The 12475-nt window shown below is 37.7% G+C and overlaps 2 protein-coding genes across 2 annotated transcripts; both read left to right on the forward strand.

Annotated features, from left to right (window-relative positions):
- Window positions 1–572: 572 nt before the first annotated feature.
- Window positions 573–1803, forward strand: LOC110865899 (heavy metal-associated isoprenylated plant protein 31). Its single transcript, XM_022115235.2, has 3 exons — window positions 573–647; window positions 767–845; window positions 1341–1803. Exons 1-3 carry the CDS (start codon window positions 624–626, stop codon window positions 1670–1672), a joined length of 435 nt encoding a protein of 144 aa, XP_021970927.1. The 5' UTR covers window positions 573–623; the 3' UTR covers window positions 1673–1803.
- A 3041-nt stretch (window positions 1804–4844) lies between these two features.
- Window positions 4845–6675, forward strand: LOC110864182 (heavy metal-associated isoprenylated plant protein 39). The gene is made up of 3 exons (XM_022113229.2): window positions 4845–5315; window positions 5417–5495; window positions 6303–6675. Exons 1-3 carry the CDS (start codon window positions 5307–5309, stop codon window positions 6569–6571), a joined length of 357 nt encoding a protein of 118 aa, XP_021968921.1. The 5' UTR covers window positions 4845–5306; the 3' UTR covers window positions 6572–6675.
- The last annotated feature ends 5800 nt before the right edge of the window (window positions 6676–12475 follow it).

Consider the following 12475-nt stretch of genomic DNA (forward strand, 5'->3'; position numbering starts at 1 on the left):
TTAACTGAATTAACTGAACTGATTAGCCAATAACTTCGGTTACAATTAATGGATTGAACTCTTACAACTCGAAAAATAAAGTCTTATCCAATACCTTAGTAGCGCTTTGATGAGAAATGGATTTAACTGATTAATATATGCTCACTTTGTCCATAGCTTTATAGCCTAGTGACATCTTGTGTGTGGGATAAAACTTTGGGCCAATAGTTTCTGGGTTCGATTCCACAAGGGGATTATTTTCCCATATTTATTGTGTTTTCTCCTGAATTTGTGTATAAGCATTATACCTAGTGAAGATGAATATGATCAGGTGGTTCCGCTGGTGGCACAATAATACTCCAGTAGTCTGTCACTGATCCAAATTTGCCGTTTAAAAAAATATATATATGAGCAGGTTGTTGTAACGCTCAGAAAAACAGTAATGATAGTATTATTAATATGAAAAGTAAAAGCTTGTGAATCAATATGTTGGAGCTGACCCGACACAAAAGTGGATTCTCTTTCCGGGTCGGCTTTCGTAATCCACGCTGCGCTACGCATGCTCTCAGGGACACATGATGCCTGTAATCACATTTTCAGTATTTATGCAACCCTAAACTTGCTCACATCTTCATCTCTGTTGCATGCTTCCTTATACTGCAATGTCTGTAAGTCTCTCTCTCTCTCTCTCTCTATATATATATATATATATATCTTATTTCTCTCTCTAAATGTATAGATGTGTATGTATAGTAGTATGATTCATTACAAGTAATGGGTGTTGTAGATGGTGGAGATTAGAGTTCCAAATTTGGACTGCCATGGCTGTGCTTCAAAGATCAAAAGGACTCTTTTCAAGCTCAAAGGTACGGACTTACATCACTGTAAAAAGGGCTGCTAAACGGGCGTGTTCGCTGGTTGGTTGACAGGTGGACATCGTGCAGTTGCACGAACCCGAACCCGAACCCAAACACAATGTGTATATTCAAGACACGAACACTATTCATCCTTTAAAATTTTGGGTTTACTGTTTACAAATTAATTTTTTTTGAACAATTTTATGTTTAAAAATATTCCAACCAATTTTTAACTTTAATTTTTTTCTTAAATTTATTTAAAAAAATAAGAATAAATAAATAAGCGGTTAAACAAGTCGACTTGTGAACCTGTGAGGGACCAACACGAAACCACACATTTAGCTAAACGTGTTTGCGGGTTTGTCTGGAAATTGACCCAGACTCGTTTGTACTAAACTCAAACCCTTGGATTTTGTGTTAGATTTGTACGGTGTTATAAATACACACCCATATCGTAAATCTTTCTATCTTTTTTCGGGTTTTGAGATGGTGTTTTGTGTACAGGAGTGGAAGAGATAGAAATCGAAATGGAGATGCAAAAGATCGTGGTAAAAGGTTACGGTTTGGATGAAAGGAAGGTGTTAAAAGCCATCAAGCGAGCCGGGAAAGCAGCCGAGCCATGGCCTTATCCGGGTTACTCTTCCCATTTCGCTTCGTTTTACAAATACCCGACTCATATTGCAAACCAATACTATTATGATCGGAATGAAGCCACCGGACACAACTTGCATACCTTTTTTCACACGCCATCGGTTTATTCTGTTGCTATCGCCTCGGATGAAGCCGTTGCCTCACTATTTAGTGACGAAAACCCTCATGCTTGTGCTATCATGTGAGAAGGCAATTGTGTGCATTTTATTTTGTTTTAGAGTTTAGTAATGTTTGTGAGGATAATTAATACATTTTGATTGCTTGGACCAAATGTATGATCGATCGGAAAATGGTACGCGTATATTGGTCACGCTAACGAGCAGGGTGTGCTTCTAACACGTTAAACATTCTCTCCTCCATGGATACCGTCGAACACATCACTCCCTCTCTCCTTCACATCAGTCATAATAAGCTGTCATGTCCTCCATGCGTCCCATAGGCACAATCCATAGACGCTTATTGGAGGTGCTTTCATATTCTTTGACGTTCAAAATATGTGTTGTTTAACAAATTCGGTTCTCAACTTCCCTTAGGCTAGGGGGTGTGGTTTAAAGCCCCTAGGGGTTTTATAGTGCCACGTCAGATTCACATCAGCGTCATGTCACATAGGGGACTTTAAAGCCACTACCTTTAACTTGCATGTAATTGTTTAAAGCCCCCTTATTAAACAAAAAAAAAAGATTTGATTGGTTGAAAAGAATGGGCCCCACCTACACACCCTTTTAGCGCTCGTTAATAGGCTGGCGAGGCATGGATAGCGTCCTCTCTTTGGCGGACAGAGGATGGGCGTGGGGCACCATACGGCTCTAACGAAAATGATGTGGTCATGAGCGGTATACCACACCCTCGCCTTAGGAAAACCAAATACCTCAATGTTTTTCTCTCTAGGAAAGATTTTAAGCCTTTTAGACATACCTCATGATTCCAACACTAAAAATAGGGCTTTTACCTTTTACAAAATACAATAAACTATATCTTTAAATACAAACAAGCATGACACTCTTTGGTAATGCCTTAAATGCATTTTAATCTTTTTTTTATCTATCTATTAAATGGAAATTAAGGCTGCATTTTAATCTTTATTTATCTTTATTTAATATAGTTTAATATATTCTCCTATATATTCTCCTATATATTAAAACATGAACTAAATGAACAGTAAAATATTAAATATAGTTTTTTTATGATTTTATTATTTTCACACTATAATAATTGTTATCTTCTTTACTTTTTAAGTTTGATAAATTTGGTGTTAACCGGTACTTGTATCGAAAATACTGGTTCGTTATCGATACATGAAGGTAAAAAACAGCACCGGCCTGGTACATAAAACGCCAAAAGTCGGTACCGGATTGAGTTTGATAATCTTTTAGTTCGATAAATTTGGTACTACTACCCACTACCATTTGTTCATCCCTGATCATGGGTACCATACGAACAACAACGATATCGTACAACTTTTTTTTTAGTTTCAGGGGTAGGGATGAGTTCGGTACCAACTGATACCGAATCGGTATTGGTACCGAAAATACCGATTACGGTATTGGTATGTGAAGGTAAAAACCGGATGCAAACCGGTACCAGGAACGCCAAACGTCAGTACCAAACTGTTACTTAGGATCTTTCGGTTTAGGAAATTCGGTACCGGTACCCATTACTATTTGCTCATTTCTGACTAGGGATGAGCAAAGCGGTATCCGATACCGAACCGATACCGATACCGCCTAATACCGATCCCGAATTTCACCCAAACTAGGTACCGATACAGATACCGAAACATATATATTAAAACATGAACTAAATGAACAGTAAAATATTAAATATAGTTTTTTTATGGTTTTATTATTTTCACACTATAATAATTGTTATCTTCTTTACTTTTTAAGTTTGATAAATTTGGTGTTAACCGGTACTTGTATCGAAAATACTGGTTCGTTATCGATACATGAAGGTAAAAAACAGCACCGGCCTGGTACATAAAACGCCAAAAGTCGGTACCGGATTGAGTTTGATAATCTTTTAGTTCGATAAATTTGGTACTACTACCCACTACCATTTGTTCATCCCTGATCACGGGTACCATACGAACAACAACGATATCGTACAACTTTTTTTTTAGTTTCAGGGGTAGGGATGAGTTCGGTACCAACTGATATCGAATCGGTATTGGTACCGAAAATACCGATTACGGTATTGGTATATGAAGGTAAAAACCGGTTGCAAACCGGTACCAGGAACGCCAAACGTCAGTACCGAACTGTTACTTAGGATCTTTCGGTTCAGGAAATTCGGTACCCCCATTACTATTTGCTCATTTCTGACTAGGGATGAGCAAAGCGGTATCCGATACCGATACCGCCTAATACCGATCCCGAATTTCACCCAAACTAGGTACCGATACCGATACCGAAACATCTCGGTTCGGTATCGGTACGATACGGTATCAGTATTTTGAGGGTCGGTATCGGTATTATACCGATACCGTACCGTACCGATACCAAAAACGCCTAAAAGTGGATACCGTATGGGATACCGAAAAAATTCGGTATCGGTACTTCGGGATCGGGATCGGCATGGGACCGGTATTCGGTGGCATATGCTAATCCCTATTTCTGACTACGGGTTTCTACCGAACAACATCATTACTATACAACTTTTTTAGTTGATTTTCTTTCGGTTATTTTTTATGGTTTTATTATTTTCACATTATAATAATTGTTATCTTCTTTACTTTTTAAGTTTGATAAGCTTGGTGTTAACCGGTACTTGTATCGAAAATATCGGTTCGTTATCGATACATGAAGGTAAAAACCAGCACCAGCCTGGTACATAAAACGCCAAAAGTCGGTACCGGATTGAGTTTGATAATCTTTTAGTTCCATAAATTTGGTACTACTACCCAGTACCATTTGCTCATCCCTGATCACGGGTACCGTACGAACAACAACGGTATCGTACAACTTTTTTTTAGTTTCAGGGGTAGGGATGAGCTCGGTACCAACTGATACCGAATTGGTATTGGTACCGGAAATACCGGTTACGGTATCGGTATATGAAGGTAAAATCCGATTGCGAACCGGTACCAGGAATGCCAAACGTCGGTACCGAACTGGTACTTAGGATCTTTCGGTTCAGGAAATTCGGTACCGATACCCATTACTATTTGCTCATCTCTGACTACGGGTTTCTACCAAACAACATCATTACTATACAACTTTTTTAGTTGATTTTCTTTTGGTTATTTTTAGTGTTTTTTTCTACAGTTTCTTTTTAATCTTCTCAGCGATTCCGTGTGCAACACGTTCGGAGTGATTTCAAACATACACAAACACAGACTAAATAACAAAACAAGCTCGCCACAACGTGGCGACGGTTTTATAACTAGTTTTATAAACTTATAAAACGAAACGAGGCTAGCAAGAAGCTAGGAATCCCAACACTGCAGCATTGATAATCTTTATTTATCAATCTATTAAAAGGAAAATAAGGCCAAGTCAAATAAAAATCACATAAATACCCCTCATATTTGAATTCACGTGTCCCGTTTCAACATTGATATGCCAATGTTTAATGAGAATTTGCCTACCTAATAGTTCAAGTGTTGGATGTAAACCTAATCTCTCGTGAGAAAACCGCGGTTTAAAAGTGGAACCAAACCACACGAGGAGGCGAGCGGGCTGAGTGATCGATCAGTCTTACTCAAAATACATAATAAGTATATATATATATTGAAATTGTATATATGCGTGCATGTTGGCAATTAAGGAAGTAATGTCAAGAACTATTTCATCTTTCCATTTTGTTTTTTAAACCACATACATGGCTCAGGTAATAATTTCTTCTCCCTATTATACTTGCATTATTTAAACAAACATGCAATACCTTGAACTGTATTTATTATATAATGAGATTTGAAAATGTAAAAACAGAAAGTGGTGCTAAGAATTATTAGCATGACTAATGACAAAATGAAGCAAAAAGCCATTGCAGCTGCTGCTGATATCCACGGTATGAATAATTGAAACTTAATAATCATAGAGTAAATTGCCATTTTAGTCCCTCAGAGGTTTGACTAAAATTGTCACTTTAGTTTATATAGTTTTTTCTTGCCATTTTAGTCCAAATAAATTTTTTTCTGCCATTTTAGTCGACTTTTGTCATTTTTGGCCATTTACCATCTACCACCACCACCATCTTCCACCACCCACCCTATGACAACCTTCTATCATCGTCACTAGCTGCCTCCACCGTCACCACCCACCCACCCATTCCACCACCATCACCACCCATCATTTCCTCCATCATCATAAACCAGCAACCACAGCCATCATCTTCACTCTAAACTAGCACACCACCATCCCCATACCATCGCACCTGCAAAAAAAGAAAGAAAAATATGGTTTGACCAAAATTCACCTAACTTAACTAAATTTTTTGAATGAAGTTAGTGGGTTGAATGAAAATGACAAAAAATGACAAAAGTCCGGAACTAAAATGGCAGGAAAAAAACTATTTGGACTAAAATGACAAGAAAAAAACTATTTTGATTAAAGTGGCAATTTTGGTCAAACCTCAGGGACTAAAATGGCAATTTACTCATACTCATATTATATGTGTTATTAATTTAATGATTTTCTCAGTAGATATTAAAGTCCAATTTTTGTGGAAATACAGAATGGTACTGGATGTATCCGTTCTTCCGTACTAAATTAGTTACATCATCACTCTTTTTATTATTATTTTTTTTACCATAGGTGGTGTGTCATACATAGGGTACGTTTAGCCTCAGATGTTACATTAATATCTTAATTACAGGAGTAGATTCAATAGAAGCTGAACTGAAAAATAAGGAGCTCTTGGTGGTGGGAGAGATGGACGCAGTGGCGGTGGTAAAGAAGCTAAAAAAAGTTACAGGGACGGTGGACATAGTGTCGGTTGGCCCAGCGGCCGATGAAGAAGCTCCACCTTCACCGTCACATGATCGGAAAAAGAAAAAGAAGAAGAAGAAAAAGAAGAAACAAAATAAGAAAGATGAAGTGGAAGAAAAAGAAGAGTATGATGATGAAGAATTTGTGGAATTTTGAAAATGATTGATTTCTAAACTATGTATTTGACTTCTTTTTCTTTTTGTGAACATGTGAAATGAAACACCATGATTTGCAATAATATGTAATTATGTTGAGAATAAAAAAGGTTTTGGTCACACTTTTTCTCACTCACTTGGGTTCAAATTTTCAAAGTTAAAATCTTCCAAACTTGTTATCTTCGTTTAGTTAAAATCTTGATTAAACCATAAGTTCGATAGTCAAGGGGCCCTTGTTTGTTCCGGCCTCCAGGTAACCATTTCTGCCCGATATACAAAAAGAAAAAAAGGGGCTTTACTGCTAAAAAGTTGGGCCCAAGTTAGCCCAAATTGCCCCAAAAAATTGTTGGGGCTTTTGGTAAAGGACCATGAATTCCTTTTGTAAAGCAACTTGTTCTTTTATTCCAGCAAACGAATTAGACAAAATGTAATTAGTAAGTTGGAAGCTAGGTAGCACGGAAACGGATACGGGACTGGGGTACGGGGTCGATACAAGTACATGAAATGGCAAACTAAAAAATCCAAGATACGGGTACGACGAGAGTACGGCAAAAAGATATAAAAAAAATTATATTTTTTATGTATAAATTTATAAACTTAAGAACCAATTGTAAACTAGTAAAGATAATAGGGGTTAAATGTTAACATGTACAAATTAATTTTACACTTTTTATGTAAATTTTACAAGTTTTAGGAATAAATAAAAACTAGTGAAAGATAGAGGGGTTAAATGTCAAAATATATTAAGTTATAACCCTAAAGCCTAAAACATGCTGAAACCAGCCGCTATCTTCATCTTCTTCTATTATCTTCTTCTTCTTCCTGGTTTCCGGCAGAAAGCATCACCAGAGTCAGATTTTTCGCCGAATATAATAGGAAACGTCCCCGTTTGGTTTCCAGCAGAAAGCATCAACGGAGTCGGATTTTTCTCCGGATATAATAGGAAACGTCCCCAAAACGTCATACCGTCATCCCCACTTTCCCAAACGTTCCCAGGACGCATACTCGATGATACTTGGTGTGGCACCTGGGAAAATCCACAGTCATCTTGATCTAACACCTTGTTGTTTTTGGATTACTTGTCAAATTTCGGGACGAAATTTCTTTCAAGTTGGGGATAATGTGACAACTCGAGTTTTCAAGGTCCTTCCTCGACACGTTACTTATAATTGTTTGTGTTGTAATTGATGCATATTTGATTAACTGTTGATGCATATTTGATGAACTGTTGAACTGTCACGATATAGTGTTGTTTGTGAATAAATGGGCCGATTCAACTTTTATAAGTGGCTGACAACTTTTGTATTGCTTATTTCCTATTGGACCGTTAATAGTAGTGGGTTGACAACTAAATCAATTAAAGAATCACATGGGCCGCTGAATATTAAAGATGAGATACTGATATATCACGTGACAATCTTAGCCGACAACATTGATTATTGGTTCATTTTAATTGGGCCGATATCTTGTTCAGTTATTATTATTATTATTAATAAGCTGACAAACAACACAATTAATTGGGCCACGAGAATATCTGTCAACATTAAACACTCATTAGGCCACTAACTAATAGAATCACTCTATGCAATTCGGCCCAAACAGTGAACAACACTTAATGTCTGGTTACATCAGCCCATGTGCGGCTCATCTAATCACATGTTGCACAAATCAAATGTCAGCATATCACGTGAAGTTGGGTTCAGCTTTTGATATTTCATTTGCAGCCCATGTGCTGAGAGTTAATGAGGCCCATTATCCGATATTCATAAAAGATCTCGGTCCAATCAGTGTTTAAGGACCCGACAAAATAATTGAGAATAGTGTTTCGTCAGCTGAGTTTCGTCAACTTCCTCCTCGACGAAACATTAAGAGTTTCGTCGACAGCGGTTTTCGTTATATATGTTTCGTCGCCGGCCCAGTCCTTCGAAGTCCAGTAAGGGCCCAACACATTTACGCATATAACTGACTGATTGAAAACCCTAGAACGCATTCCCTTCTGTGCGACGACAACCTTGAGTCATCGAAGTCCTCTATCGATCAACTTATCGTTCCTTCTATCTCGGTTAGTATGTTTATCATTGATCTAACTTATATCCATTGATGCTCCGTTTATATGCTTATGCTACATTCGTTGATGTTTTGCTCACATACTGAGGTGTATTGATTGTGTTTGGAACTGATAATTAACTATAATATTAAACCTAGGATCGATCAGTATGATATTGATGAATCTGGTTGTGTGACTGTGATCATACGATGTTAAACTAGGGTTTCATAATAGATGACGTTTGTGCTATTTGATCTATCTGGATATTGATTTCTGGATACTGAATGCTATTAATGATCGATGATGATGAACAACAATTGAGGTTTATTTGCATGTATAAAATTAACTGCTGTTTGATCCTATAGTCATGCCAAAGAAATGTGTTGAAACTGTTAGGTTAGAAGATTGGGGGTTTGAGGAAAATGGGAAACTGTAACTATGGGACCATAGATGTTTCGTCGTATTGGGTATCGACGAAACTAGATGTTTCATCATAAATGGGTTCAACGAAACTAGATGTTTCGTCATGTTGGTCATGTTTGGGCTCGACAAACTAGATGTTTCGTCACAAGTGATTAAAGTGTTAACTGTGTTGTTAGTTTGTGTAATAATGGGTAGTCTTGTGCACATGTTAAAGTGGGTCGATGACCACACACCACCAGGATTAAAGGCATGAACTGTTTGGTGTTCGTTGAAAAGTGAAATCATAGTGTGAATTTTTATGAATACATCCTAGATGATTCTCTTGGTGATGACTAACTGTGATGCCGCATGAATTCTTATTATGACTTGCATGTTTACTAGAATGTGAACCGAATCACTTGACATGTGCTATGACACGATAAGAACTGGTATGGTGATTACAACTAAGACCCGGATACTTGCTATGACTAGCATAATAATATATGCTTTGCTTGGTTGCTACTTGAGTAATGTGTGCGAAGAATACGTGAATTATAAGTGTGCAAAACTGACTGTCTTTGGTAACCACAGTAGGGTTTGGTTGACCAACTGGGAACGGGTAATGTAACGAAACATACCGAGCAAATGTAAGGTGAGTTCACTGCTCTTTTCCAAGCATGCATCCCGGGGAGGGATATCGGGTAACGTTCCGGGGAGGAATGTCAGGTTATTGGGATGTTTGTTATTATACTCAGTTTCTATCATATAAGACCCCTTACATCTACCGATAGTTTCCGGGAAGGCAACGAGGTTATTAGTTCATAGCACTATTAGGATAGGCACCCTCACACCGTACCGGGGAGGATGGGCGTGAACTAATTACCTTGACCACTTGACCAATGCTTTGATAGAGGCATTGGGGTTGGGCAAACACATCTTGTAGCCATTTGCGGTAATCGAGTTAATAACAACATCAAATCAAATCAAATCTGTGAAACGTTTATAATCTGGTAACTGGTATCTAAACATGTTAACAAAACTTTGAACTCACCAGCGTCGTCTGACACACTTGTCTGCATGCTTGCAGGTTTGTAGGTTTATATCATTGGGACTTGCTGTCTGGGATGCTGGAGTGGTCAGAGATCGAGATACATGGAATCTCAATACAAGCTTAATGGGTTATGTACACATGGTTTACGAAATACTTAACAATTGAGTTATGCTTCCGCTGTATACAATGAATGATATGTAACGTTTGTAACACTTTATGTTAATGAATAAAAGTTTTATTTAAATATATTTATGAGTTCAATGTAATTGGTGGCTTGGATCCTGGTACGTCACACATGTCACACCCCCAAAATCCACCATGCGGAGTATCACCGCTTGGAGGGGTGACATGACCAGGATCGAGCCACCAATCATATTGAACAACATAATTAAGTAAATAAAACCGAACACAATACGATAGGTGACCAAAAGGAAGTAAACCGATTTTAGGTTAACAGCGGAAGCATAAAACATATGTTCGAAACATAAGTCCATAGTTCATAAGTTTAAAGTCCAAAAGTAGGTTTAATAAGTTCATAAAGTTTATTCATTAAGTACTGGACATATCAGTTCGCATCCCACAACGACCACCTCCATATGCAAGCTCCATAGCATCTAATGACCTGCAAAGCATGTAATAACGAGTCAACAACAAAGTTGAGTGAGTTCACGGTTGGTTGTCCATTTTAGCGTTGTTTCCAAAAACATAGTTTAATCTCATTCGGTTATCCAACCGTGGGGGTTACCCCATAGTTCGAAAACGTTTATTTGTTAACCATCCCATGTCCACCTTCCCTGGCTATCCAGCCCGGCTCTTTGGCCGTGGGGAGCTACCCAAGTATTTTAAACTACCAGACTCATTTATCATATCGATTACTAACAAAATCAATTGTGCCCTAGCGTCGGTGTTCTATCACCACCGACGTGCTATAGTCCATTAGTACACGCCCGTCCGACTGGCACGGTGTGAGGTTTGTTAAACCTAATAGCGCTATTAACTAATGACCTGCTCGCCATAGCCTCGGCGATTAAGTCGATACAAAAAGAGAGGGACTTCGCTGATAGAGTTCTAGTCCAGTAAGTCTAACACGTCCCAACAGGACGAGGAATTTACATTCCTGAACACGTCTCAAAGGACGAGGAATCCCTATTCCTGTACCCATTCTCATTCCCACCGGGAATTTACCATGCTTTGTAGAAAAGTGTGAACTCACCTCGGTTTGCTCGGTTAGATTCTCAAATATCTCTAACAGTCAAGGTCGGTTAATCACGTCCTAGTACGATTTACAGTTAGTCATTTAGTGTCTTACAAATAGAGCACAAAGTTCCTACACGTATCTATCACATAGCATGCATTACTTTAACTGTTTATGCCCGTATATATATATTTCCCATTCATTCCCCACTCATAAGCATACCTACAATAGTGCACGTAACACATATAACATGTTAGATCATTCACAGATAGCATACTCGACATTTAGACACGCAAGTCACAGCTTATATCAATTCAGCATTAATATTCAAAACCAGGCTGTTTTTGGACATTTCAATAAAATAGTTAACTTATTCCAAAAATTCCCAGATTTTTACAGAACGTCATAAACATTCCATATTTTATTGTGTAAAAATATCGGGGTCCGATTCACTACCAATATTTTATAAAAATTCATATTCCGGACTGAACTCAGATTTATGTATTTCTGACCACAGTCCACGGAACAATTTATTAAAAATTCATCGAGTGTCCGATTTACGAAATTCCAGTGGGGTAATTACAGATACATCAGTTGTCATCTACTGTATGAATTCCATGAGCTGATTCATCATATTTTTCCAGTTATGACCAAAAACATAACACCTATTTTCAGCAGCAAAAATGCAGCTTGAGCTGCTGTTACAAAATGACCTTTTAAAAATAGTAAACGGAGTCCAAAAATTATGATTCCGGTGCCATTAGAACCGTATATCCTAATATCACATTTTAGAGTCAAAATATCAGTTTTTCGTAGCGTTTATGACCTGTTTACAGCCAACTGAAGTTGGCTGTAAAACTTGGACAGATTCTGTTTTCAGTTTCCAACTTACTAATTTGTGTTCGATTGATTCCGTTAACATGTTTAGTGATTATAACAACATCAAACATCAATATTACCCAGCAAAACATCGGATAATCAACCAATAATCATAACCACTCAAGATCTACATGATTTACACACATATCTTCTCTTTATCCACACTTTAACACATTATGTTCAAGACTTGTTCATGAGCTTTAAGGTTTCTTAACTTTTTATCATTCCAACATCTATTAACCACTTGAATAACATAAAGAATGATCAGATCTAAGTTCTTACCACTAGCTCAAGGCTAGGGAAGTTCGAGCGTAGAAAAGTGGTGGTTAAT

Source organism: Helianthus annuus, chromosome 13, assembly GCF_002127325.2.
Source record: "Helianthus annuus cultivar XRQ/B chromosome 13, HanXRQr2.0-SUNRISE, whole genome shotgun sequence".
Taxonomy (NCBI): Eukaryota; Viridiplantae; Streptophyta; class Magnoliopsida; order Asterales; family Asteraceae; genus Helianthus; species Helianthus annuus.

Excerpts from the sequence above, each read along its gene's own strand:
- LOC110865899 (XM_022115235.2), top strand. The coding sequence starts at position 624 with ATGCTTCCTTATACTGCAATGTCT. Across the intron at positions 648-766 it reads TTCCTTATACTGCAATGTCT|ATGGTGGAGATTAGAGTTCC; the intron begins GTAAGTCTCTCT and ends TGGGTGTTGTAG. Across the intron at positions 846-1,340 it reads GACTCTTTTCAAGCTCAAAG|GAGTGGAAGAGATAGAAATC; the intron begins GTACGGACTTAC and ends TTTTGTGTACAG.
- LOC110864182 (XM_022113229.2), top strand. Across the intron at positions 5,496-6,302 it reads AGCTGCTGCTGATATCCACG|GAGTAGATTCAATAGAAGCT; the intron begins GTATGAATAATT and ends TCTTAATTACAG.